Raw genomic sequence first — 27,560 nt, forward strand, 5'->3', positions numbered from 1 at the left:
AGCTCCAGCCCCTCTGCTTCTTGAGCTGTCCTGAGCCAGTCCAGCCCTGGCTCCACTCTTCCCTTGCCTTCCCAATGCTTTCATTGCATTTATTTTTCTTACTAATTTCATTTATCCAATTTCATTTCCCTGTTTATTTTGAGCCCTGAGGCAGCTTCACTTGACTCTGGAGCCCAGTGACCGCCGAAGCAGCGCTGCTGATGTGCAGGCACAGGGCTGAAACCCCTCTCAGGAGTGCCTGGGAGGGAGATCTCTGCTTCAGACATCGATTGCCCTTTGTGGGAAAAGGCACATTTACTGTCCATAGCCAGAGACATCCCATGATAATCAAATCAGCACTGTGTTGTCTCCTTAGGGACTGTCTGACTGCTGCAGTGTAATGTGACAGGAGAAGCACCGTGTCCATCAGAGCCTGGGTGGCCTTGGGCAGCTGAGCCCCAGCAAAGGACCCTGCTGGGACTCCAGAGCAGGGGCGTGGAAGGAAGGGAGGAAGAGGCCATGGCAGGCAGAGCTGAGCCTGGGCAGACCAGGGTGGTGTTCAGGGAGGGTTTGGGCTCCCCCCTAACTGCAGGACTTCCCCAAGTTGGGCAGGGTTGAGCTTGACCTTTCATGGCCATCAGGAATTGAAAGGATCAGAAGGATGGCTCAGGCTGGAAGCTGCCCTGCACCTTGTCCCTGTCTCCTGTCCAGAGGGTTTCCTTTGAGAACATCTCCTGGGGCCTTTTGTCACCTCTCTTTAACCACTGCACTGATGCCAGCTCGCCCAGAGCAGGAGCAGCGCTGCCTGGCACACCCATCTCCTCCAGCCAGCACCCACCCCACACAGGTGCTGTCCCAAGGGGAAGGGACTGCAGAGAGGCTGGTTGGTGCATGGAGCTGCTGCAGAGCACAACGGGAGAAGGATGGCACCTGCAGGGACCCCAGGCAGCAGGACACCAGCCAAGGCTGATGCCACATGGGTATTTGGGGAAGAGGGGCAGGTTTGGTATCCCCCAGCTCAGGCCAGGGTAACAGCCACATCTTCATCCCCAAAACACACGAGCACTGTCTGGGGCAGCAGCAGTCCAAGAGCACCCACCCCACGGGGCCATACAGCTCCTCCAGGTGGGCTTCGGGAGGGGTGGCCAGGACAGAGCCCCGTGTGGGGCCACAGGATCCCTGGGGACAAGAGCCATGGGACAAGAGCCATGCAGGCTCAGGTGAGTGCTGGGGGGCCATGCACTTGGCTGAGCTCTCCGGGGGGCAGCTGGCAGGACCCCCTCAGGAGTGGGAGTCACAGGATGGGGAGTGGGAGTCTCGGTGCTGGAGTGGGGCAGGAGCCCAGGCTCTGCTGCTTTAGAAAGGCTGCCTTTGCTTTGCCAACCCCCTGGGAGCCAGAGTTAGATGGAGAGTTTTAAAAGCCCCTCAGGCCAAGGAATTCGTTGCACTTGGGGCTTTTTTGCGCCTGGAAACAGTTATTTAACACCCCATCTGCCTCCCCTTGTTAACACATTTCTTCCCCTGTGAGGAAGGAAAACATCTGCCAGCCCTTCCCATCCTTCAGTGCCTGCTGACTCTGCTCCCCCACACCAGCTGGGTCCCAGCTGCCTGTGCTGACCAGGCTGGGTGCAGGACAGGCTCCTCGAGGAGACCAGAGTCAAATCTGCGGCTTGTCCTGGTTTTGGCTAGGACAGAGTTAATTCTCACACCAGGGAGAAGCCAGGAGCCCAGAGTTCCAGCTCTGCTTCTCACAGGATGCATCCTTATCCTACTTGATTCCTAGGAACAAGCAAATGATGGTTTCCTTTCTCATGAACTCACTGGAGGCTCTGAGGCTCCAGCCACTCTTCGCTCTTCCAGGTAGATGTTGGGGAACATTGGGTCATCCCAGTGTTGGGATGGCTCCTCTGCTTCTCATCCCAGCTCCCACAGCAGCCCAGGAGGAGCCATTCAAAGATGTGTGCATGTTCTGGGGGCCTGGGCTTTGAAAAAGCCATCCAGGATTTCCTTTTTACAGCTGCAGGATGCTTCAGTGTCTGCTGGCTGCCTTTCAGCTGTGCTCAGACTAATGCAGACATGAAATAAGAAACTGAAGGCAAAAGGAAATATGAACCAGGAAATTCTGGAAGGAATTTCTCAAGGTAAATTCTGGAGGTAAAAGGAAATATGAATCAGTTCACACACTCCATGATTTCAAATAGGCTTTGAGTATGGGAAACAATACTACTGACAACGACTGACACCAACTCACCTCTGTGTTCACTGATCTTGGAGCAGCCCCAGAAAGTTTGTCTTTCTTTGTCTTTCCCCCCCCATCCACCCTGTATAACCAGCACAGACCAGGGTCCCTTTGGGCTGAGCAAGGGCACTGGAGAAACCTTGAGTGAGGAGCCCCCTGCCCCACAGGGACCCTCTGTGTCTGGCTGCCCCCTCCACCCCCAGCAGAGGGGACCCCAGCGAGGGACAGCCAGCCAGGCTCAGAGGGTGACACAGCTCCCCTGGGAGTGATGCAGGGAAGATCAGCTGAGCAGCAAACAGCTTCTCAGGTCAGGCTGTGAGTGTTGAGGGACACCTCTGCGCTCATGGCAGCTACTGAAACGCTTCCCCCAGGGTAGAACACGGCACGGAACAGGGCGCTCGCTGGAGAGGAGACGTTCGACATCACATCGCATTAGCACCTCTGCACACAGCACAGAGAGCAGGGCTGCCAGCCCCCTCCCAGCACCCAGTAACCACAGAAACACAAAGCATCGTGCAGAAGACAGGGTGCTCCAGACTTCCCTTGGCTCAGGCAGGGCCCGCTGCAGTGGCTGACAGCAGGTTTCTCTCCAGCCCCCTGAACAAGTGGGTCAGAGGCAGTGATTTGCTGGCAGCACCCTTGCTAGCCTTTGTTATGCTGTCTGGGAAAGGGGCTACCTTAAATAAACACGTGTAGAGAGCAGAAAAATAGCAGCAGTGTCAGTTAAGAAGCATGTGGTTGAGCACTGAGACACAGAGGCACTTAAACAGCAGCTAGAAAGAATGAGTCCTTCCTCTCCTTCTCTCCTGCACCCTGTTCTCTCCCCTGGTCTCATCCCTCTCCTCCCCTCCTGCCATGTCATCTCCTTCCCATACTGCTTCTCTCCTCTGTCCCTTAACCTTGGTGGCATTTGTTTTCAGAGCTGGGACAGCCCTCCCAAGGACACGCTGGTGAGGTGCTGGCTGCCAAGGAGGTTCTCTGCAGGCTCTGAGCATCTCTCCTCTTCCTCCAGGTGCAGGGAAGTCTGCGGGGGAGCAGGGTCAGCACTCCTGCAAGGGCTCTGCCACACCATCCCTGAGCGATGCTCTAGGAAACACCGGGACCATGAAGGGCTTAGGAGATAACAGAAGCCGCCACCTCTCCGATAACCTGGACTCCCCTCAAGACTCTCTTTATGCCCCGCAGGACAGGAACCCTTATCTCCTCAGCCCCACCGACTCCTTCACCATGGACCCCCGATTCCCAGCCCAGAATACCCTCCATGGCGACTGTCTCCTGCCACTCAACAACCAGATCTCCAACAGCAGCACTTTCCCCCGCATCCATTACAACTCCCACTTCGAGGTCCCAGATGACAACCCTTTCCCAAGCCATGCCCAAGCCACTAAAATCAACCGCCTGCCTGCAAACCTCCTTGACCAGTTTGAGAAGCAGCTGCCCATCCACAGAGATGGCTTCAGCACCCTCCAGTTTCAGAGGAGCGACGCAAAGCACCGGAGCGAGAGTCCCGGGCGCATCCGGCACCTTGTCCACTCTGTCCAGAAGCTGTTTGCCAAGTCCCAGTCTCTGGAGGGCCCCACCAAAGGCAACGTGAATGGCAAGAAGGGGGCAGAGGACCCCAAGCAAAATCGGAGGAGCAAGAGCAAAGACCGAGCGAAGACCTCCGAGCCCAAGCGCAGGACCAGATCCAACATCTCAGGCTGGTGGAGCTCAGACGACAACCTGGACAGCGACACCTGCAGCTACCGCAACCCCATGGGCCTCATGACGCTGGGCCGGCAGCCAGACCACAGCCAGCCCAAGTACTTCATGCACGCTTACAACACCATCAGCGAGCACATGCTGAAATCCTCCAAGAGCAATAATGACCTCAAGGTCACCCCTTGCACCAATATCCCCATCAACAATGACTCCAACTACATCAAGAGGGGCTCCTGGTCCACACTGACACTCAGCCATGCCCGGGAAGTGTGCCAGAAGGCCTCTGCCACGATCGATAAAGCCTTGCTGAAATCCAAGTCCTGCCACCAAGACTTGGCCTACCACTACCTGCAGGTGGGTGCAGCGGGGGGGTTATGGCTTGCTCCGTGCAGGGGGAGCACAGGAGGACAGGGGACACCCTCTCGGTAGGCGCCCTGATGTGCGGTAGACCTTGTCAAACATCTCCAGGTGTTCAGCTGCCCCTTCGAGCCACATTGCCAGAAGAGGGCTGGAGGGGTTACATTCACCAAGGCCCTGGGGACAGCACCACACCTCCTGCAGGGATGCCGGTGCTGATGGAGTCCAGCTCCCCACCGCAGCTGCAGGGTTGCTGCCCCAGGACCCCCTAGCCCCTGCGCTGGGCCGTGGCAGCAGGGGCGGGAGGTGACATGCCCACACCACAGCCTCAGCACCCTCTGCTGCCATCCCCGTGTGCTGCAGGACCCCAGCATGCCCCCACTGCCCACCCAGACCCTGCAGAGGCTGAGGTGGGGTGGGCCCACAGGCAGCCAGGCATGTAGCCACACACACATGGCTGTGTCCACTCAGTGCCCAGGCATGCCCACGGGCACCGACTCCTACCCCCTGCTCAGACATAGCTCCCTGGCCCCCAGCCAGGCACTGCCACCACCACCCCACGGTCTGAAGGTCACCGGTAATAACTAATGCTTCACCCCTTAATCCACGCATCGCAAGGATGTGCCGGCGTGCCCAGTAAGCCCTGCTCTCCAGAGCTTCCCCGGAGCGCTGGTAGGACCCGCGGCTCTGCGGGGCACGGCTGCCTGAGCTGCTCGCCCGCCCGCAGGGCCGTGGGGCAGGGGGGCAGTGCTGGCTGCCCCACTTGCATGGCAGAAGCCTGCATGGCTAATGCTGGTTTGAAACCCCCCCCCCGCTCACCAGCTCACTGTGGCGGTTTCAGAAAGCGGCACTTGAGGAGCACAGACCCAGGGGGGCCCTTAGAGGGAGGAATGAAGATAAATAAGCCAGGCCTGGATAGGGGGAGGAGGGGACTGCTCTGTGCCTGCAAACCTCCAGCATCCTCTCTAACTCCAAGGCGTCCTGGGCTCCCTGGCTGTGGCCAGCAGGCGCGGGGGCTTTGAAGAGCGATGAGGTCCTGAAGCACACTCTGCTTCCAACACCTTGCTGGCCACAGCTGCAAATCAAACCTCAGAGGGACTTACCGCGTCAGGAACGCCATCAGAGAAGTGTTCTCGGCCTGGTTTCTTTTCCTTTGCCCCCCTCCTTTCTGTTAAGCATTAGGAGCTTAAGGAGCTGCAGACAGAATATCCACCAGCGCCGTCCCCACCGCTGGGCGCGGCGCAGAGCCCAGCGCAGGCGCCGAATGCGACCCTCGCAGCCCCCCACCTCGCAGGGTTTGGCCCCGGCCGGGGGGTAGTACAAGGCTGGTTGTTCCCCATCCCTGTAATGAGCCTCCGTTTCTCGACAGCCTGACGCAGGGCTGTGGGCGCAGCTGGGTGGCGTGAGCCCGGCCAGCAGCTGGGCAGCCCCACCGCTCGGCTGGGAGGACACTGGTGCCGCCCCGCTGCAGCCGAGCGAGCCCCCGCGGAGGTGGGACCAGCCCCTCAGCCCCGGGCCGACCGACGCAGGCAGCGGCCAGGTAGGGATCTTGTTTTGAGGGGAAGCTTTTGCCCAGCTCCCTCCCCGCCCTGACCCTCCTGGGACCATCGGACAGGGTTGGCAGCCTGCACCACCAGGCTCGGAGTAGGAACAGCTCCGCTCAGGAGAAGCCAGTAGCTGCTGTTGGCGTGGCTGGAGGGGCACTGGGGGTCACCGGGGTGTGACAGCATCCTGAGCACCTGGGGCAGCCCCTGCAGTCAGCAGCATCTCACCAGCAAAGCCAAGAACCCGGGCACCCAGTCCAGAAAAGATGATGTTAGGAGCTCCCTCAGGCCAGCAGGTCACAGATACTTGGGCCAAACTTGCTCCCAGACACCCGGTGTGAGCCCAGCAGGGCAGGGCACAGGACTTGGGGCCCCCGGGCTAGGATGGGGTGATGGCACCTAGACCCTCTTCAGCACAGGAAGGGGACTAAGCTGGTGATGGAGAAGTTACCTCTGGAGCTCAGTGTATGGGAAAAAAGCCACATGTCCCCTGCCACCCACTCTTCCCTGGAGCAGGATGAGGACATTCCCTGCTTGTGCTGTGGTGGGCAACCATGTGCATCTGCCTGCCTGCAGAGCTGGTGCTGGGGAGCAGAGGGCTCTGCCCTGCTGTGACAGGGCTGCTGCAAGGCAAAAGTGTCCAGTGGATCCCAAAGGTCAAGTGTGCCTCTGACATGAGGGAGGGCAAGAGGAGTGGGATGGGGACAAACAGGATCCCCCAGCCTCCAAGATAGGGTAAGGCCCCAGGACTATTCCCATCCCCTGCCCCATTTGCAGGCTCTGGGTAGTCTTGGGGCTCACTGGGGATGACTGGGGGTCCATGCAATGTTGCCAGGCCCATCCCCAGACCCAGACATCAGAGCTGGGAGTGGGTGATTACCCAGCTCCAGGTCCAGCCCTGCCCCGTCAGGGTGGGAGCAGTAGAGCAGTACCCAAGGCAGCACAGCACAGTCCCCAGGGAGGCTGTGCTCCCCATTTCCCATTCTCCCCTCCCCATGGGCACCATGGGCAGTGCAAGGGAAGGGGCAGAGAGGTCAGATCTTGGGGTGGAAGGTGCCCCAGGCAGGGAGCAAACAGGAGCAGGCAGGGCTGAGCAGCATTCCTGCCTCCGACTCAGACCCACGTCTGTGGAGACCGATGCCACGCCGAAGGGATGCGCAGCGTCAGGGCTCCCGGGGGACAGTCGTACCACAGGTACCACTCGCCTGATGCGTCACCCAGATCAGCCTCCCCAGCCCCTCTTACAGTCAGACCGCATCAAAGCAGCCCCCCTAACAAATTTGGAATCCATAGTGGGGATCCTGCTTGGTGCTGACGCTGGGTGCCCTCACGTCAGCCCTGCAGAGCTCCCAGAGGCAGGGGACCCAGCACGGGCCCTCCCGGAGAGCGTCCTGCCAGAAGGACTCCCAGGAGCCTTGGGCTGCAGCTTTGGGGGACCTGCCTGGGACCACGTGTAGCCCTCGGGACCCCACGAGGGATCCGGCCCCGGAGGGAGCAGCGGTGTGCCTGCCTGGGGCGCAGTCTCTTCGCCTGGCTGCATGGCCCGTGCATCCCTGCGCCCGGCCCGGGCGCCTGCGGCTCGCGCGCGGTGCATGGCTGTGCCTGCGGGGCTGGGCTGCATGGCAGGGCTGGCACGAGTGCAGCCCCCTGTGCTCTGCGAGCGTCCCCTCCCCCAGACCTCACCCAAGCGATGGGAGCAGTGCAGACCTCTCGCCCAGCACCCAGGACTGGAGTTTGCCCCTTCCCTCCTCTCTCCCCTGTCAATGCGCCAGGTGACCGGTGAGTGCCCCACACAGAATTAAGGGGGGACAGGGGAGAACTCCTGTGTGGCCCCTTCTTTCCTTTTCCCTCCACGCTCAGCCCCTGACATGGGGAGGCCGCAGAGAAGCAGCTCTGGATCCCACATGCCCCCACCGCTGGGCATTGCATGGACCAAGCCTGAGCAGAGAGGAGGATCCACATCCTAAAGTCTGTCAGAGCATCTCTGCAGCCACAGCCACTGCCTCCCCCAGCCCTCTGTGCCAGCAGCCACCACCAAGGGCTCCAACCTGGACATCCTCTTGCTCCTCCCGCTTTCCCACCAACCAAACCACTGTGGGCAGAAGCAAGTCGACATCTGGGAGAGCAGCGTGAAGAGCAGGAAGGCTCCCTTGGCCTCTGAGGAGCCTCCTGAGCTTCTCTGGGCCAGGCCAAGGAGCAACACAAGGCAGCCTTCATTCCCACTGTAATACACAGCCCAGGGCCATTGCCACCACTGAGGTGCTGTGCTGGCCACCACCAAGGCCTGTCCCTCAACAACAGGAGATGCTGAGGGCTCTTCACCCCTGTCACAGGGCTTCAGGGACTGTGGGACACCCTGAGGTGCCTGAAGGTGCAAAGAAGAACCCTGGAAGACCCTGAACAGCACCTTAAGTACCTGCACTGCGTTCAAAGACCCCCAAGGACACCTACTTCTCTTTTTAGGTGTGGCAGGTTTGAAACACACGTCCTGGGCTCTGTTGCATGGGAGCAGGATCTGTAGGAGTCCCTGTGGACTCTGCACAAACAGAGTCAGGACATGCTCCAAACTGGGGCACCAGGCTTACAGGGAGCACCTCAAGAGCAGCTTTGTTCCTTGCTGCGCTGCCAAGGAGCAGAGCAAAGGTGAGGCAAGGGAGAGGAGAAACAAGGCAGCTCAGTTGTGGGCTGTCGCGATGCCACGGGGAGCTGGTGGAGGCCATCCCTGGAGAGGGACAGGGTCCATATGGGGCAGGCTGTGCTGTGGGGTGCTTGGCTCACCATGCTGACACCCTGCACTAGCAGAGACCTACTGAAAATGCTGTATTGGTGTTGCTTTGCTTAAACCTGAGCATGCCCAAGGCCAGGAGGCGGATACACAAGCCAGAGCTGAGCGACCCACAGACCCTGCCCTCAAGCAGCAGCATCAGAGCTCCAAGAGAGCCCAGGGTCTAAATCTTTCTCTGCCCCACAGAACACACCTTTTGCATCTGCAGGTGCCCTGGCTCCTGCTTGGGAAGCGCTCATCTTCTTAGCCAGGGGCTGCCAACTCCAGCCCTGGCTGCCCCCCCCCACCACAGCCCCTTACCAGCCCAGGGACCTCACAGGCAAGGAGCTGCGACTCAGCCTCAGGGGAAGGCAGGCAGCAAAATGCAGCCTCAAGTCAGAGCTGAGGTCAAGGCCATGGGTATAGAAGAGCTTCTTAGGGCTCCCATCTCCTTCTGGAGGGGTCACAGGCAGCCACCACAGCAGGCTCCCCCCCCCCCAGTGAGGCTGGGCTGGGGCAGAGGGACCCTCACCCCCAGGAGAGAAGCAGCTCTCTGCTCTTTTGTAGGAACCTGCTGGATAACACCCTCCTGAGCTGCTGCCAAGCACGATGCTTGCAGGAGGCAGAGCAGGAAGAGCTGGGGCAGTCTCCAGCCACAGCAGGGCCAGGGAGGCCTGGCCAGGGTTATTTCACACATGTGAGACTCGGTCCATCTCGGTCACCCCCCTGCATCTCGCACCCACCCCACATGCTGTCCCTGGCTGGCTGTTCCGAGCCCTGGCAACACAGGCCCTGCCTCATGGGCTGTTGGTCCATGGTGGGAGCCCCATCACCAAAGCCATGCCCTGGGCTGTCTGGGGGCCACTCTGCATAGCGCTGCGGTGTCCCCTCCCTTCTCCTGCACACACACAAGCAGCAGCAGGCTGGCCAGACATGGGAAAGCCCTCGGAGCGAGCTGAACTGCCATGATTGAGCCTGCATCCAGCACACCCCGGGCCCTCTCAGGAGAACAAGGAGCCACTGCCTGCAGATCCAAAGCTCATCTGAAGACACTGTGCCCCAGCAGCACCCTCAGGCTGGCTCTGTCTCCCCCAGACCCTGCCTGCTGTGAACAAGGAGGGCAACAGGAGCCGTGCAGTGCTTAAGGACTCCAGCTCATCACAGTTAGTGGCAGCACCGCTCCGTGCACCCCCCACAGCACGACACAGACACTGGCTGATTAATCCCAGGGCCCCCTGGGGAGATGGGCAGCCCCAGCAGCTCCATCCAGCAGAGTCAGCATGGACACTGCCAGCAGCACGAGCTGTGCTCAGCATGGGACCCATCACCGCTGCCCATGGCCCTCACAGCCAGGCTGCTTCCTGCAGCAAACTGGGGCCTGTGGGCTGTCCTGGTGTCCACACTGCTGTGCTCCTCGCTCTTCCTTTGCTTCTCCTTGACCACCAAGGCTTGCCTCTGGCAACTCAGATGCCCCATCTTTCTCCTGGCCTGCCCCTCACCACCTGTAGCTCTTGTCCTGATGGGTCCTGGGCTGAGGTCTGACTGTGCTGCTGACCAAGCACCTCAGCTGTGCCACCGACCTTCCCGGGACAGCCCCACAGCAGTGCTGGCTGCTTCAGGCCATCAGCTTGCCCATGTCTAATGAGGGAAGAGGAGACAGTGTCTGCCTTAAATTAATTGCAGTTGTCATCTCAGTGAAGTTCAAAGTGCTTTTCTTGCACAAGGTACTGCTCGTCTCTGTGCAGAGAGGCCAGCACAAGGTCTGGGTGCCTGAGCAGCTCCAGGAGGACTTGTGAGGACCTGGCTTGGCTTCAGAAAGGAATTATGGCCACTCAAGAGTTAGCTTCAACTCAGAAACCTTAAAGGGTGTTTGACCTAGTGAGCATCTGGGCTCTGATCCACAGGTCTACAACAGATCTTGATGGCCCTGGCCTGACCAGTACGTGCACTTCATGTTCAATGAGTGTGGGCTTTGCACTCCTGTCCCACTGCCCAGAGCCAGTCTGGTGAGAGTCTTCCCTCCCCGTGGTGCCTGGCATTGTGCAGCTTGTATTGACTGTGGAAGCATGGTCTGGTGTGCAGGTGGTTTGCCATGCTGGTGGGTGAACGGCTGTGTGTAGCTGTGCTAAACTGGAGGTGAGCAAACAGGCTGCCTGGCATGAACTGGTAAGGGAGGGTTGGAAAGGAACTGCATCTCCCATTCCCACTACGCTCCAGCTGAGGGTCCAGCAGTTGTCCTTGCCACCGATCCCCTCCCAAGTCACCGTGATCCCACTGGTCCCAGAGGTGCCACCCTGCACATCTGCTCATGCTTCCCTTGTTCTTGCAGGTGCCTCAGGGGGAGTGGAACAACACGCTGTCTCGGGACAAAGACAGCGAGATCCCGTGCCGGCGCATGCGGAGCGGGAGTTACATCAAAGCCATGGGGGATGACGACAGTGAAGACTCAGAAACCAGCCCCAAACCATCCCCGAAAACTGCAGCTCGGAGGCAGAGTTACCTCAAGGCCACCCAACAGTCCCTGAGTGAGCAGAGCACCACCCAAAGGTAACGCCGGAGCTCCTCCAGGAGCTCTACACAGAGGACACCCCAGCAGCAGTCCTGGGGTCGAGCCAGCAGCACCCATGTGGGGATCAGAGCCCAGCAAGGCTCCAGCACACCAGCTCAGGCTGCCCATGGAGACAGGCAGGACAGGAGAAGGAATGGCAAAGGAATGGAGAGAGAGCTTTCCATCCTGGTGACTCCAAATAGCCCTGCTGTTAGAAGCCTGCTCCCGGTCCCTGTCCCCTCTGTCACAGGGAGGACATTCCTTTGGTGGAGCTGTGCAGAGTTCCTCTCTAAGCATCAGTTCCTTTGAGGGACCGCAGAGATCCCAACCCCGTGACGCTATTTAGACACGGAAGATGCTCAGCCAGCTTGGTTGAGGACACTTGGCATGCAGCCCACGGACTGCTGGGACTGTGCCATCTCCTTTGCTCCACAGGTGTCCCAGGGACTCTGGGACAGCCAGCAAGTGGCCTGTTGGCATAATAGATTGTGTAATATGGAGGCCAGGAGGGATGAGCTAAGAGGTCTGGGACCAGGTATTTTGAAGGAGGAAGACCCACAGTGGCTTGAGACAGGACATCTATCGGTCCTTGCAAGACAGGGTCTGTGTGGACCACCAGACATGGTGATGCTCTGGAGTGTCCCCACTGGCTGCTCCACTTCCCAGGACAAGGCACGGGGGCAGCAGGGGAGTAGGAGGAGGCAGAAGCCCCTGTGGATGAACCGCTGGTATAAGCAGGCAGAGCCAGAGGAAGTGGGGGGCAGCAGGCAGTGAAGGTGGTGACACAATTAACTGCAGGGAACATGGAAATGCCTGCTCCCTGCCTTCACATCCCCTTCAGGGGGAGTAGAGCTGTGTCTAGGGCTCTCGGATGCAAAATTCCCAAGTGGAGAGACTGTGGTTCTCCCTGCTGTGAGCTCACTGTCCGCTCGGGTCGGGTCCATCAGGGTAGCACCTCACCCGCGATGCTGGGGAGCCCACAGCTTTGGGGAAGGGGCCGGGTGTTTGAGCAGGAGGGGCTGAGCTGAATGAGCCATGGGAGAGGAGGGGTCCAGGCAGGGCTGGGGCGCTGTGGCCACTGCTGCCAGTGCTTTCTGCTGAGGGGGAAGGATCCTGCCCAGGAAAGAGGGGGCTGGGCAGGGTTTGGGGCTGGGCAGGGATTGGGGCTGCGCTCCAGTGAGGGACATGGCATCCTGCTCTGGCCTAAGCTGCGCCTGGGCCTGGCGCAGGACAGGCCCGAGCGCCAGCCAGGCCGGCGCTGAGCACGGCTGCCATCTGCTGACCGCCCCTCGCCTCACCCCCTCTGCTGACCTCCCCTTCTCCTCACCCCCCTCTGCTGAGCCCCCCTTCTCCTCACCCCCCTCTACTGACCCCCCCTCACCTCACCCCCTCTGCTGACCCCCCCTCGCCTCACCCCCTCTGCTGACCCCCCTCGCCTCACCCCCTTCTGCTGAGCCCCCCTTCTCCTCACCCCCCTCTACTGACCTCCCCTTCTCCTCGCCCCCCTCTGCTGAGCCCCCCTTCTCCTCACCCCCCTCTACTGACCTCCCCTTCTCCTCGCCCCCCTCTGCTGAGCCCCCCTTCTCCTCAACCCCCCACCAAGGAGCTTTCTGGATGCTGTGGCCACTCTGCTGCAGGACCTCCCTGGGGTCCCCCACCAGCCTGGCACCCCTTGGGACAGCAGCGGGGCACAGCGCCATGCCAGCCCTCACCAAGATCTGCTTGGCCAGAGCTGCTGAGGCCACCTCTGGGCTCCACCAGACCGGGGACACTGTGGTTTGGGGCAGGAGGGACACCAGGGAGAAGGAAAGCTGCAGCCTCAGCCAGGACCAGGCAGAGAGGAGTGAGAGGGGATCTGTCCCTGTGTGAGGGTCACAGACAAAACCCTCCTAGGCCGAGGGTAACGAGGCAATAAACAGATAGCCCTGAGCACCACATTGCCCTTGGCTGCTCAGCAGCAGATCCCCTGGGCCTGGGTGTCTCCTCCATCACCCCTGGCAGGGGACACTACTCCCTGGGGCTCTCATCACACCCCAGGATGGAGACTCTGGAGGTGCCCTGCCCACAGCCGCGCTGTCCCCAGGCTGGTGACAGTCGGAACTCTGCACCCGCAGCCTTGCTGGGCGCAGGGGAAGCGACACCCCAGGGCTCTCTGTAGGGACCACGTGTGATTCAAGAGGGAGGGTCCCCACAGCTCTTCCAGGCTGGTGTGTCTGACCCTGCCCTCAGCCACGTCCCACGGGGTCTGTGACGAGAACTCCTTCAACACAGGGTCTCACAGTGGAACCAGAGAACAGGGGAGCCCCATCCCTCCCACATCCCTCCTCATCCTCACTGCACCCTGTGTTCCTGGGTCTCAGCAGAGACTCTGGCTGTGATCTGGGCTGGATGGGGTTCAGTGAGCCCTCTTCCTGCTGCAGAGGCTGCTGCTGGGGCCCGGGACATGGGGACAGAGCTTCATTCAGAGCCTGCAGCCAAATCTGCTCTGGCAATGCTGACCACCCGGCTCTGTCATGCAAGTTTGGCTCCCTTGACCTTCCTCCAGATAAGCTTTTGGGTTCCTCTACACCAACTAAACAGCAAAAAATAAAAATCCTGCAGCTGTTTCCAATTGCTAAGTCCAAAAAATAACACCTGAGAGTCATTTCTTACCCCACCTCTCACCCCTTCCCCACCAGTCCAGGCAGTGAAGACCCAGCTTCCATGACCTCGGCCCCCAGTATCAAGAGCTGGTCTGCCCACAGGGCTGTGATGCTGGCATGGATCCCTTGTGCTCCCTGGGTTCAGCAAGACTAACCTGTCCCAGGTGGCATTCCTGGGGCCATTCCTGGGAGCAGTGGGACCCAAGGTCTTGTCCCCTCTCCTTCCCCCACACCCCACAAACCTTCACCCATGTGTTCAAGCCAGGCCCAGCAAGGTGAGGATGTGCTTCCTTCTAGGCCAGGAGCTGCAAGAGGGGCTGAGCAGTGGGCTCAGTGCCCAGCATCACCTCCTTGCTGCCACATGTGCCTGTGCCTGGCAGGGGGTGCCGTGGGCAGGGGTGGTCTGGCTCTCATGGCAGGGGGGCAGCCCCAGCACAGCCCCCACCATGGGGACACCCCTCACACCCCCTCTCTCTCTCTCTGCTGGCAGGAGCCTGGACCGCCTGGACTCTGTTGAGATCCTCCTACCTCCAAAGTTCCCGACCTGGGAGGAAGAATACAACCAGATCTCTGACAGCGTCAACGAGTCCAGTTGCATCAACCAGGTGAGATGCTGGGGGGCTGAGCCCTGCTGCACCAGCACACCCCAGCTGAGGGGAGAGAGGAACATCTTTTTCCCTCACCAAAATAAGGCACTGGCTGCGCTCCAGAAATTGCACGTGCTCTTCTCTGGCAGCTTTACCAGAGTATGAGGGCCCACTCCTTAATTATGACTCATTTTAGACCCCACCTTCCTCTGGCTTTGCCTCCTCTCAGTGCTGCTGGGGCAGCACTCTGCCATGGCCACGGGTCTGGTAGCCCGGAGTGATGCTTCACAGCAATGGGTGAAGCTCTGAGTGCAGGGTCCCAACGTGTCACCATGCAGGAGCTGCCCACAAGGCTTCCTGCACGGGCTGTACACCCCTTGGGTGGGCACAGGGACCGGGCCAGCCCCGCTCGTGTAAATGGTGCATCCAGCCCAGGGCCCTGTGGGGGTCACTGGGGACAGTAACCCTGCTTAGCTCTGAGGGCAGCATCCCTTGGGCAGCAGACTGGACCCAAGAACAAGGTGCCTGTAATTTGGGAGACTGTCCTGTCAGCTAGCTGGGGGTGTCTCCCTTGGATATTCCTGGTCCCCATGGAAAGGCCAAAGCCAAGGATGCTGATGGTGGGTGGCAAACCCCTTGCCACAGAGTGGGCTCATGTCCTGACCCTGACCTCTGGGATGCGAACTGGGGTTAACTCCCTGTCCCACACCATGCCTCCCCTTGGCATTGCTCTGGAGCAGCTCGGGGTTGGGTGGCTACAGGCCAGATGCCTCAGAGGCCAGGACACAGCCCATGCCAGGATGAAGCCCCTGCAGAGGTCCCATGTGCTTCTCTCAGCCCATCCTCTCAGTACACCCATGGAGTGGAGGTCCCAGAGCAGCAATGGCTCCACAAGCTTCACCCATCCATTTCACTGTCACCCAGGGCCCCTGTCAGGCCCCACCTCTGTTCACACGTGTCTGTGTGGGAACTGGTGCACACACATGTCCCTCCTGCGCTGCCCCACAGCAATGACCGAGGGCGGCAGCGCAGGGCAGGATGGGCACCCCAAACCAGAGCATGGAGGAGGGTGAGTGGTGGGTGCTGATGTTTCTCTCCAGGCTGTGGGGCTCTGAGCTCTCCTCTGTCCCACCAGCCTCTCCAGTCTGCGGTCTGGTCTCCCCGGCTGTTGCGGAACAGCTGGAACCCGTGGTGGAGAGCTCTGGGGAAGGGCAGCGGGCACTGCTCGTGGGAGTACATGTTCCTTGTGGTTGGTCTTGTTCCTTGTACAGCAGCAGCAATGTGCTGGGTGTCTCGTTGCACAGAGAAGGGGTCAGGACCATCACACTCCTGTCCTTTTGCGTGTAAATCCGTGTCTGAAGCCAGGGCTCTGCATGAAGACAACACTGACTCTGTTGTCCCTCCCTGCCTAAAGCTGCCACTGATCAGCTGAGTGCAGCACCCCCTGAAGATACCAGAAGAGTTGTGGAGCTGGAGGGTCTGAGCAGCCCATGATGTGCCAGGAGCTGCCCAGGCAAACCAGCAGCCAGGCAGCACTGTGACACTGGGGCATGCCGACTGCCACAGCACCCGCTCCAGCGTGGGGCTGCCATCACCCCATGCTCCCTGCCTGCTCTCCTCCAATCCAGAGTGTCCAGTGCTGGGATTTAGTGGCCTCCCACAGACTGCATCTCTGTTGATCAAGGATGGAGCTGGTGCAGCCAACATTCTGGTCCTCTGGTGGGTCTGACCTGCCCTCTCATCCAGCACCAGAGGCAGTTCCTCCCCTGCCCTCAATCTGTGTTACTTCCAACACCTTCCCTGTGTGTCCAACAAGCCCCCAGTGTCTTCCCACACAAAACCATACCCAGCTCTGAAAGACAAGTCCACTTCACTTGGTTTTGACCCAACTGATGCCCCACTTTGCAAACCTCTGGCAGCTCACTGGGTGTGCATGGCCCCATCCACCTGTCACACCATGGGGAAGAGTGGCCAGAGCGAGCCAGCTGGTGCCCCCCAACACTGCTCATCCACACTGTGAGCTGTGCCCTGAGTCGAAGGGCTGAACCGAGCCCCCAGAGCCAAGCCTCTGCCCTTGGGTACATTTTGAACCTGGATACTTCCCAAGTTGGGTCATCTTGGGCAGCTCATGCAGGGCAGAGCTTGTAGGGTGGACGTGTTCTGCAAACCAGGGATGGAGAGGAGGAGAAGGCATTCCTCCTCCCAGGCAGCACAGTGTCTGTCGAGCATCTGTCCTTATGCTGGTGTGTGCCATGACTTTGCTACAGAGAAAAGGTGGTATTGCTTCTGTGTGGCTTCTTCCTGGCCTGGCAGTGGAGGAGAGGTGGCCAGCCCAGCCCCATCAGGGTGAAGCACAGCTTCCCCAGCATGGAGCACTCGGGCTGCCCATCCACCCCGCCTCTGCAGGGGCCCCTCACTGCTCCTGGTCACACTGTGAGGTGCTGGGGGCATCACAGTGGTGCTGACTGGGAGCCACAGTCAGCAGTCACAGGTAGCCCATGTCTTCCAAGGGGTGTCCCAGCATTGTGTGTCCCAAGTGTGCCCTGTGTATATACAGACAGAGAGGGACACGTGGTGCGTACAGCGGGTCGAATGCAGCAGCAGCAGCTTCTCTGCGTCTGGGAGGTGTCCCGTGGAGCTTTGCCGTGTCTGTGCCGCTGTCTGAGGGCCCTGTGAGGCATCCTGCTTGGCATCTGACAAGCTCTGGAGTTTGTACTGAAGTGTCAGCAGCAGGTGGTCCCAGGGGACGGGCCACCCGCTCCCTGTGTCCTCGGTCCCTGTGCAATGGCTGTCTGTGTGAGGGACTCCCCCCCCGTTCTTGGCCTTTAACCTTCTCCAACTCTTTCTTCCAGATCTTTGGACCCCCCTCACTTATCCCTCAGATATTTACCCATGGAGAGCAGGTACCGTCCCGCTGGTGTTTTCGCTCTTCCTTCCTCCTAGAGCTTCCTCAGGTCAGCCTGGGCACCCACAGCAGGGTGCAAGGCAGCCCGTGGGGCCAGTCCTCACCCAGGGCCAGCGGCAGGAGCGAGAGCAGGAGGAGGAGGAGGAGATGGTGGAGAAGAAGGAGGCAGCACTCCCAACATGGGCATTGCAGGGCAGCTGGAAAGCTTTGCTTCCCCTGGCCCCAGCAGGGAGTTAGGGACCTTCAGTTTTAGGGGGAAAGTAGATGGACTTGTTGAGCCAAACTCTGCGGAGCTCAGATGCCACTGCTGGGCAGAAACACTGTCCCTGAGGCCAAAGGAAGGGCCAGGAGAGATGGGAGTGAGCATCAGGGCCAACGTCAGCATCTCTGATCTGTATTTCAGAACACTTTGCTTTAGGCCAAATCTGGTCTAACCCAGGTCAGCCCCTCCTGAGGCCAAGTTTGAGCAGAGGCCAAACTGGGCAGCGGGACAGGGCCAGGGACGTGGGTGGAATGAGATGGGGGCAGCAGGAGAAGCAGCTGCCCCTGCTCGGCTCACACCACACCACAGCCTGCTGCTGAGACTTCTCCTGGGGCCCCCCAGGTTCCTGATGGGGCCACCCAGAGCAGTCCCTGCTCAAGGTGGAGGCTGTGCCCCCAGCCCGCGCTCTCCCACCTTCTCTCCCCACGCTGCACCCCGCTGTAGGGCCAGCCCATCTCCCCCAGCGGAGGAGCACACCCACCCTGGCAGGGACCCGCAGCTGAGGCTGGGGTCTCCCAGCTGTGCTGATGGGACAGGGGCACCTGTCAGAGGCTGGGCAGGGACTTTAGCCTCAAGAACTCTCAGCCATCAGAGACTGGGGAGTGTTCCACAGGCACTGTGGTGGTAAGTTTCTCCTGCTCCATAAGCAGAGACCCTCTGTCCTGCGAGGAGGAGGGTCTCCTCTTCCCTCTCTGGGCATCCTGCACCCCACCAGCACCATGGACTGCACCTCCCAGTCTCCTCTGCCCAAAGCTGGGCCGTGCAGGAGCAGCAGCAGGGAGCTGCAGGGAGAGGAGCAGGAGGGAAGGGAAAGGGCTGCGGGCGGGCAGGGGCTGACTGGCTGTGCCCCTCTTCCCATGCAGGCGCCAGAGCCGGAGCTGGGGGAGCAGTACGAGGTGGTCTGCGACTCTACCTACAGCGAGGCCGAGTCGGCCGCCGCGGAGGTGCTGGACCTGCCTCTGCCCAGCTACTTCCGCTCCCGGAGCCACAGCTACCTCCGAGCCATCCAGGCGGGCTGCTCCCAGGAAGAGGACACGGGCTCCGTCCGCTCCATCTCTCCCCCTCCAACGGGCAGCCTCAGCGGCAGCAGGACCCTGCCCACCAACAGCAGTGAGTGCCCGCGGCGCGGCGGGGCGGCAGCCGGGACGGGGCGCGATGCCAGCAGGGATGGGGAGGGGGTACTGCTGCCAACCGCCAAGGAGGTGTTGAGCATCTTAGGCCTACACACCAGTATCTCCAGCCATGGTTGTCTGAGACTTCTGTGGGCTTGTGGGGCCTTGCTCTGTGCTGGAGAGGGAGGCCAGGGCTGCCCCTAGGATGGCTGGGGCTGGTCTCCGCATGCGGGTGCTGCGGTGGCAGATGGGCTCTGGTTGCTGGGATCTGGCCAGCACCGCTGATGTGGTCTGCAAAGCTCTGGGAGACCTCAAAGTCTTCATTCACCCCAGCCTGGGTGCTGTGGCTGGGAGCACCCCTGGGGTACCCACCTTGCCCAGGCTGCCCCCTCTGCGAGCCCAGCAGCGCTGTGGCAGCAGCAGGAACGTACACTGCCCTACACTGTCGATAGCTTCCATCTTCCTCCTCCCCACTACACACCTCTTACTACCCCAGCCCAGGCTACAGCTGACAGCTGTGATCCCACTCTGAAACTCTCAGGAACAAACATGCCCACTGGGGCTCTGCACGTGGCTGCTCAGGGCCTGAGCATCTCCTGATCTCAGCAGCCCCTGAAGCCAGAGGCAGAAATCGGGGCTGGTGGGAGGAGGGAAAGCAGAAGTCATCTGCCTCTGTCCCTCAGTGACAGAGGTGGGATAAAGCATTGAGGTTCACCATGAACTTCTTTGCAGGTTCCTGCACAGGGCAGGACTCCTGGGAACAGGTCTCAGGGGTCAGATCTGGGGGAAAAGGGAAAATGGTGGGAATCTGCCCCTCTAGATCCACAGGGTCTGCGATTCACCCAGCTGACACACAGGCAGGGGCCCGAGCTGCAGCCAAGTGAGGGCAGGACCCCAGCCAGCCTGGGCCTGCACGGCGCAGCCCAGGCAGCGGCACGCTGACCGAGGGGCTCACCAGTTCAGCTTCTGTGCCACCCAGGCAACAGCCCAGCTCAAACCCAGGTGCAGGCAGGGCAGAAGAGGTAGCAGACAGACAGCGTCACCCCATCACACCCAGCCCTCGGGCTGCTGCCTAGGGACCAGCCTTTCAAAACCACCTGGCAGTGAGATGCTGGGGGTCCATCCTTGGGCTGGCCTGGCTCCTGCTGCTTTCTCTCCCAGCAGCAGAACTGTGGCAGCTGCAGAGGTGTCCAGCACACCTCCCTCTCCATCAGGTGTGCACAGACCCCAGCATCCCTGGTGTGTGGTAAAAGCAAGCCCTGCTCTGAGTTTGGAGGCACTAACCAGCCTTCCCAGGCCCCAAAGCCCAGCACCAGGTGATCAGCAGCATTATCCCCAGCTCCAGACGCCCGTCTGGCACTGGATGTGGGCATTATTCACTCCAGGCCCTTCTCTTTTGATCAGGAATTACTGTACTGGACAGAGCCTCTCCCTGCTGTGAGTCAGGAGTGAGTCCATGGCCCGGAGTGGGGGAGTGGCTGCTGGCAGCCCCATTCTCCCCAACCAGGATGCCTGTCCCAGGAGGCAGCTCCCAGCATCACAGCAGAGTGGGTCTCTTCCCCAAACATCTGGCTGGAGCTGGCTGTCCCACTGGAGCACCCAGCACCTCTGGGATGAGTTGGGGCACTGGGAGCAGGCTCTGGAGCATTGACAGGCTCTTGCCAAAAGAGAAACCTGTCACCTTTTCATGAGTCACTTGATCTGCATCACTTTTGCATGGTTCTGGAGGCAGCCTGTGCCCTCGTGGCTGCTGGACAGCCCCAGTGCTCAGGGTGAGGTTTGGCTGTAAAGGTGAGGTGCAGGGACCTCAAGGGGCCCATCCCAGGAGCAGTTTGTGGAACTGGTTGGAAAAGGTGATGCCTCGATGCTCCCGGACATGGTGGTGCCTGGACATCACCGGTGGGAAGGAGGAATTCAGCAGCTCTCCAGGGTTGTACAGCGCTGCCAGAGGGGTGGGGGCAGACAGCACATCCTGTCACCTCCCCCATGGGGATGCTGGGGTCAGGTTGGGCAGGGCAGGCTGCTCTCAGCATGAGCTCTGGCACCGAATCACGGAGCTACAGCGCAGTTTCAGAGCAGGCTGGGCATCCCTGCCAGAGCGCAGGACAGAGCTGTTGTCTGAGCCAGGGGAGCCCCATCCCAGCAGGGATGGGATTCCAGAGCAGGGAGCAGGAAGGGGAGCACTGGCCAGCTCCAGACCTTCCCACTCAGAGACCCACCAGTGCCCTCGTCTCCCCTTCAGTGTCTGAGTTCCAGGGGCAGCAGAGTGAAAGCCCATGGGATGGCGTGAGGACTGGAAGAGATCCCTGGGAGGGACAGGCTGCGTGCTCAGCCCTCTCCCTCCTTCCTACCCCCTCTGTGCCCTGCTTCTGTCCCACACTCTTCCCACCCTGGCTCACCCTGCTCCCTGCAAAGCCACCCTGCTCCTTGCTGGCAGCGTGGCTGCTGCTGAGCTCAGCCCTGCTGCAAGCCCAGGCTAACACGGGGAAGCGACAGCAGACCCAGCACAGAAGGGAGCTTCTGAAATGCCTGGTTGCCACCTCTCTCTGGCATGACCCAGCAGAGGTTTCCAGAACATCCTCCAGCCCTTTGCACTGGCTGCTGGGGCTTGGGGAGGGAAATGTTTGGGGAGGGGAGAGGAGCAGCTGTGTTTGTGTGTGTGTGTGTGTGGTGGGGAGGCAGGAGGCATGTCTGGGTGCAGGCACACCTTTAATCAACTGCCAGGCTCAGTGTCCCCTGCAGACAGGCATTGCTGAGCCTTTCAATGGTTGGTGTTGTGCGAGGGGGCCTCAGAGCACCAGATTGGTACTTCACAGCTTGACACAGCACCAGTTTGGACCAGTAGGGGGAAGCGGGTGCACCATCATCTGGGTCATTCGTGGCCTCTGCTCCACACAGGGCTCCGGGGTGAAGCAGCAGAGGGGCCTCACCCATTCTCTTCCAACGACACCCTCCTGCCCCAGCATCCACGTGCCCACCCGTGCCCATCATGGGCCTGGTCCCTGAGGGGGGGGTGGGTTTCTCCTCTGTAGGGACACATCCTAAAGAGGCAGCAGCAGCAGCGAGGCTGCCGGGGCTGACACAGGCCTGTCATTCCTTGAGGGCAGCGGGGCGGGGAAGGGGGGGGTGGGCCCAAATCATAGAGCAAAGGGATTCAGCCACCAGCTGAGGACATGAGGAGGTGCAGCAAGCTCCAGGCTGCCAGCGGGGGTCTGTGTGTGGAGCGGGGCGGGTGGGAGAGCCGTGACAGCTGTCACACCCCCCACAAGCCAGTGCCTCCCACTGCCGCCTGTGTCACTGGCGCATTACAAGGCAATTAGCTCCCGTTTGACAGCCAGCAAGACAGATGATGAGCTGCCCTTGATCAGCCTTAAACAAAGCTGTGTGCCTCCCAAGCCCCAGACTCAAAAGCCCCAGTGAAACCTATTCATCTAATTGCCAGCGCTCAGCCACGCCGCTCCCGAGCATTACAAAGGGCTCCCCAGCCCCAGCTCCCTCTTATTAGAGGCAGCACTGGGAATTGCTTGTTTAATAGCCTGCTTGCTGTACAGGGATGTTTGATGTTCGGGGGAAACAGGGAAGCTGAGGTGAGAGAAGCCCAGGAAAAGGACGTGAGAATCCCCAGCATGGAGATACCCCAGCCCAGCCTCCACCAGTGACAGCCAGGAAAGCTCACACACCAAGCCAGTTCCTACCAGAGCTCTTCCCAGGCTTCCCTGGACTGTCTGGTAACTGGTGCTGAACCCCAGGGCAGGATGCCCTTGCTCAGAGCATCCTGCCCTGGGATTTAGCACCCTGTTTCCCAGAAAGCCCAGGTGCCCGGCTCCCGTGCCCAGGTCTCTTTCAGGAGCCCAGCTCTGCCTGCTCCCCTGGGATTGGGCTGTGTCTGTGGACCTCAGGGAGAGGTGTCCCTGGGAGTGTGAGCTCTGGCAGGCAGCAACCCTCCTGCTCTCCCTTTCTGCTGACCCCATGACAGTGGCTCTGGCTGCAGCCTCCCAGCTCGGGAACCACCTGGAGCAGAAGGAGCTCGAGAAAGTCTCATCCTTCAGGCCAGCCCAAACTTGACCCCAACCAGAGCCAGGCAGGAGGCTCATCCTTGAGAGCCACCACCCCACCCCTCCCCCAAAAAACTGCCAGGGCTGCACCCACCTCATGCCACTCAGAGCTTTGCCAAACCCAGGCAGGGCACGAAGCACTACCTGGGAGAGACACCCCCAGAGTCGTGACAGAACAGGCACCCCTCTGCCTCCAGCTTGCCTTCTGTCTTCTTTGTATTCCTGGGTGGGTTTTTTTTTCCTTTTCTCTTTTCTTTTCACCACTGTGCCAGAGTGATGGCTCCCAGGATCACTGGTGTGCTGGGACCCCAGCCCGGTTCCCCACACCGATGCTCTTGCAGGGAGAGGGTGGTTCACTGACGTGCTGGGACCCCAGCCTGGTGTCCCCACACCGATGCTTTTGCAGGGAGAGGGTGGTTGTGCTTCGTGGAGGAAAAACAAAGTGCCTGCACCCCTTGGTGCACTGTCACAGCACAAAGCAGCAGCATGCTGACCAAACCCCCAGGGGCTGGTTCACTGTGGGACGATAGCACCCTCCTCCTCCTCTTCCTCCTCCTCCTTCTCCTCCTTCTCTGTGCACAGTGATTACCCAGTCTCTGGGTAGGAAGGCAAGTTCTGCTCCTCTCCTTTCCTGATTTCCATGGCCCCCTCTCCTCTGGGGGACAAGGGGTTGGTGGGAAGGCAAAGGAAAATCCAGACCTGTGAGTGGCTGTGGCACCACTGCGGCCCCTTCACTAATCGTATCAGCCAGGGCTGACCCCGTACGGCCTCTGAGGAGAGAGACTGTTAGTGTTCCCTTCTGATTTTCTCCTTCTTTTTGACCTAGATTTCACGTTCCCAAAATAGCTTCCTCTGACATACCAGCAGGAAAGAGATTAGAGAGCGAGCGAGCGCGCGTGTGTGTGGGCACCGGGGAAGGGTTTCTCTTGCATGCTCCATCAGTGTTTGTAAGGGGAAAAAGGCTTTGTGTACACGCTCCATGATGCATTCACACGGCTGCAGGACACAAAGAAACTCACTACAACTGTTTCTCTTCACACTTACCTGTCTGTTTGTCACCTCCCATCTTTTCCTTGTTACTATGGAGACTCCACTCCAAGCCCTGCGCACAGACAGCCCTCCCCTTTCCCCAGGAAGCCTCTACCGTGGTTATAAGCTGCCCTCTGACCCTACCATAACCAAAATACCTCTGTCCTGCCCCAGCACAGCTGCCCTGGGTGCTCTTTGCTGCCCGGTTCCAGCTCTGCTACAGGCAGTGCCTGGCACAGCAAGCCCCTGCTGCACATGCCTCCAGCGCCCAGAACACTGGGGGGTTTGCAGTGGGGGGTTTGAGCCCCACACCAGTATCCCTTGCCCAGGAAGGGGGATTTGCAGCCCACACACGATGCTGTGGCTCTGCACAAGCAGGCACAGGCGAGGTGGAAGTGGCTGCTGGAAGATTTAGTACTGGGAAGCGAGCACGTTGCCAAGGTCCTGGCCAAGCCTTCTCGCAGCAGGGGCCATCTACAAAGGAGTGGAAGAAAGGCAGCTGCCAGCATTTTCAGAAAGCCAAGCCCTTCTTGTGGCTTGCTTTTATCAGCCCTGATGGCAGGAAAGGGAGTCAGTAGCACTGTCCTTGTGGGAGGTGGCACCTCAGCTAGTCCCAAGACTCCGTGAGAGCAGCAGCAGGGAGCCCATGCATGGTGTAGTGCCCTGCCCATGGGGCCGTGCTGTTTGGAGAGCAATGTGCCAGGTATGGCTGACACTGAAGGTCTCTTCTTGGGCTGAGGGTCCCCATAGCACCCCAAGGCACTGGTCCTGCTGCCACCCCCGTGAACTGGGTGAGCACAGAGCTGCCTGGCACAGGCAATCACAGATGCTGCTCTGTGTCCCTGCTGTCAGCGCTGCTCAGCACCTCTCCACATCTCCCTTCGTGTCCACGAGGCTTGTGCCATCTCCCGAGCAGCACAGTGGTGACTGGTGAGGGTCTCAGCAAGGACACACAGTGTGCCAGCACGGTGGGGCTGGGTGAAGCCCAGTATGGCCAGGCACCCAGCCCTCAGCATTCCCAGCATTGCAGGCAGCACAGGCACAGGAGGATTTCTCTGTGCGTGTTTCTCTCATTGTGGGTTGGTTTCCCTCTCCTCTGTGCTTTTTCCATTACTTTTTCCATCTCCTGAGCCACGCTGTGGGTATTGCTGAGGGCTCAGGAAGCGACCGGCCGCTCACAGCCCCGTGTGTGGGTGAGGGGCTCTCAGTCCAGAGCTGCTCACCGCTCCCAGGCCAGGAACCGGTTCCCCTGTTTCCTTTGGTAGGCAGCAGAGAGGAGAGGCCCTGGGCTGCAGGTCCCACGTCTCAGGACTCTCTGACCCCACTTTGCTGCTCATCCACGATGATCCCACTGCTGAGCACAGTGTGCTCAGCCCCCAGCCCAGCATATCCCCGGGTGCTTCGATCTCTCCTTGCTGCAGCCCTGCTCTGCTGAGCACCGTGAGCCCAGCCAGTCATAAATAAATCAGAGCACCCAAGGACTGATGGAAACAGACAGGCGTTGGGGCGGCACAGGCACTGCCAGCCGGGGAGCCCCACGGCAACAGCGCTACCTGCAAAGCTACAGGCGCAGCCCGAGGCCCAGCAGTGCCCACAGCACGCCGGGCTTGTGGGTGCCCACTGCCCCGTGAGCGCTGGGTGACAGCAGCGCCCCGGCCTCGCAGAGGTCACCCCGCAGCCCACGCTCAGCTCCCGCTGTCTCCACGCAGCATCAGAGATGGAGCCGGATGCTTCTCCATCAGCATCTGTGCCCAGGGTGCCAAACCCAGCGTGGCTCTGCCCGGGAGGGCTCTGCCCAGCTGCACAACCTTGCCACGTCCATCCTCTTGTCATTGCAGCCTGATCGGGGGGGCACAAAGCGCAGGCACCGAGCGCAGCAACAGCTCCTGGCGAAGCCAGGCTCAGCTCCCATCGGGATGGATGGAGCTGGGCTGTGGCGGGCAGGAAGCCCCCACCCAACAATCACCCACTTCCCGCTGCTTTCTTTTCCACGTATTTGTCTCTGCCCCTGGGGACTTCTCCTGCCAGCGCTGGAGCAACCCCGCTGCAGCACCGGCACCCGCTGCAGCACCGGCACCCGCAGCGCTCGGTCCCGCACAGTGCGGGGCAGAGAGGGTTTGGGGGGGTGGGGGGGGTTGGTCTTTCAGCCGAGCCCCCTTTTCTCTGCGGGTGGGTGCGAGCCGGGGCGCGCCGCCGAACCCGTCTTCGTGGCTCCCGCGGCCGTGACGAGGAGACGAAGCTCCGGCGGGGGGCGGGGAGAGAACCCCGCTTTGTTCCGCCGCGTTTCGCTCCCCCGCTCCCGCCACGCACGGGGCTGCCACCCGCGGCGGGGCCGGTGCGGGGCCGGCGGCCGCCGACGCCGCCTCTCCCCCCCCCCGTCCCTCCCCCGGTCGGACCTCGCCCGGCAATGGGCCGGCGGCGGTGGCGGTGGCGGGGCGGGGGTTGGGGACACCCCGCGGGGCGGCCCCGCGCGTCCGCGCCCGGCCGTGGGAGCGCCGCGGGGCGGGGCCGCGCCTGCGCGGGGCGGGGCGGTGACGCGCGGGGCGGGCAGCGGCTTTAAGGCGCGGCCCCGCCCGCGGCGCGCAGCCGGAGCGGCGGGCGGGCGCGGTGAGTGCGGCGGCGGCTTCCGCGCGTCTCCTCCCTCCTCCCGGCCGCAGGAGCAGCCGGCGCGGCCCCATCCACCTCTCGCCGGGCCGCGGCCCCGTCCTGCCCTCCGGGGGCCGAGCGCCCCGCGTACTCCCCATCCCCACCCACCCACCCTTTTCCCTCCCTTTCACCCCTTTCTCGTCTCTCCGGTCCCCTCCGCCCCTCCTTTGTGTCTCCCATGGCTTTGTGTCTGGAGCTCCTCAAGCAATGTGAGTGACTGCCCGGGGCGCGGTGAGCGGGCGGGCGGGCGGGCGGGCGGGGGGCCGGACCGAGCCGGGCCCTGCATGGCTCCGCGGCGGGGGTGCCGCGCCCCGCCTCGCCTCTCGCCTGCTGCTGCTGCCGCTGCCGCCGCTTGCCGGGCCCGCCGCGATCGCAGGTGGCGTTTCCGCTTCCCACGCGTGTCTCGACCCTCGGCGCAGGGTGCTGCGGGGCGGGGGTGGGGGGGAGGGTGGGGAGACACACACGGAGCTGCCGCCTCCTCCCACGCATGCCGCCTTCCTTGCGTGGGGGGTCCCCGCGGGGAGAGCCGGGCCGTGCACGGGTGGGTGGGTGTGGGGAGGGAGCTTCGCCTCGGGGCGCGGCTGCTTGTCCCCCGCCGCCCGTGGGAGCTGCCCGCGGCGGCACCGCTCGGGGTCGCGACCCCGCTCCGCTCCGTTCCGAGCGCCGGGGCTGCGGCCGCTCAAAGCATCGGAAAGGCCGCTGAGGAGTCCCCGGGCTGTGGAGGAGGCGCGGGGCCCGCCGACCCTCGCTGAGGCACGGCGAGGGTGGGATTCTCCCTCCCCCGGAGCAGCGCGGGGCATTGTCTGGGCGAGGCGGGGAGCTGCGGTGCCTGCTGAGAGCTGTCGCTGGCGGCTCCGGCCTTGGGCAGGGCTCCTTCTTTTCTCTATGGGTGGGAGAGCCAGGATGTGGCCCCGGGGACCCCTAGTCTTGCACCCCAGTGTTGAGCCGCCCAGCCCTGGGTGCCTCTGGGGCAGCTGCCGTATCCGTGTGCCGTGTCGGAGGGTGGGGATGAGACGGGTGGTTCCCAGCTGTGAGGAAACATAGCTCTTCATTTCTGCCCCAGGTCCTCGTTAGGAGGAAAGGAGAGCTATTTCCAGGCTGCTGTCAGCAGGACTGATGTTCCTCCTTCTGCAAAGATACAGCCCTTGAGCCCAGGCTGTGCAGGAAACCTGTGTTTGAGATGGGGATGG

General features: G+C 61.3%; 1 protein-coding gene across 5 annotated transcripts in view; it reads left to right on the forward strand.

Annotated features, from left to right (window-relative positions):
* Nucleotides 1-3,322: 3,322 nt before the first annotated feature.
* The window catches only part of DLGAP4 (DLG associated protein 4), a gene marked incomplete at its 5' end in the record, with an annotated part of 66,146 nt that continues 41,908 nt past the window's right edge, over nt 3,323-27,560 (forward strand). For 2 of the 5 annotated variants that reach the window (XM_084271721.1, XM_084271720.1), the window contains 5 exons: nt 3,323-4,273; nt 10,914-11,131; nt 14,265-14,379; nt 17,214-17,264; nt 18,392-18,638. In XM_084271721.1, the coding sequence (XP_084127847.1) occupies nt 3,323-4,273; nt 10,914-11,131; nt 14,265-14,379; nt 17,214-17,264; nt 18,392-18,638 (1,582 nt within the window). Of the gene's footprint in view, nt 4,274-4,894; nt 4,949-5,645; nt 5,817-10,913; nt 11,132-14,264; nt 14,380-17,213; nt 17,265-18,391; nt 18,639-27,560 lie in introns of all 5 variants that reach the window. The other 3 variants (XM_084271718.1, XM_084271717.1, XM_084271719.1) reach the window with 3 other exon arrangements.

Source organism: Gallinula chloropus (genome assembly GCF_964237585.1).
Source record: "Gallinula chloropus genome assembly, chromosome: 16".
In the NCBI taxonomy this organism is placed as follows: Eukaryota; Metazoa; Chordata; class Aves; order Gruiformes; family Rallidae; genus Gallinula; species Gallinula chloropus.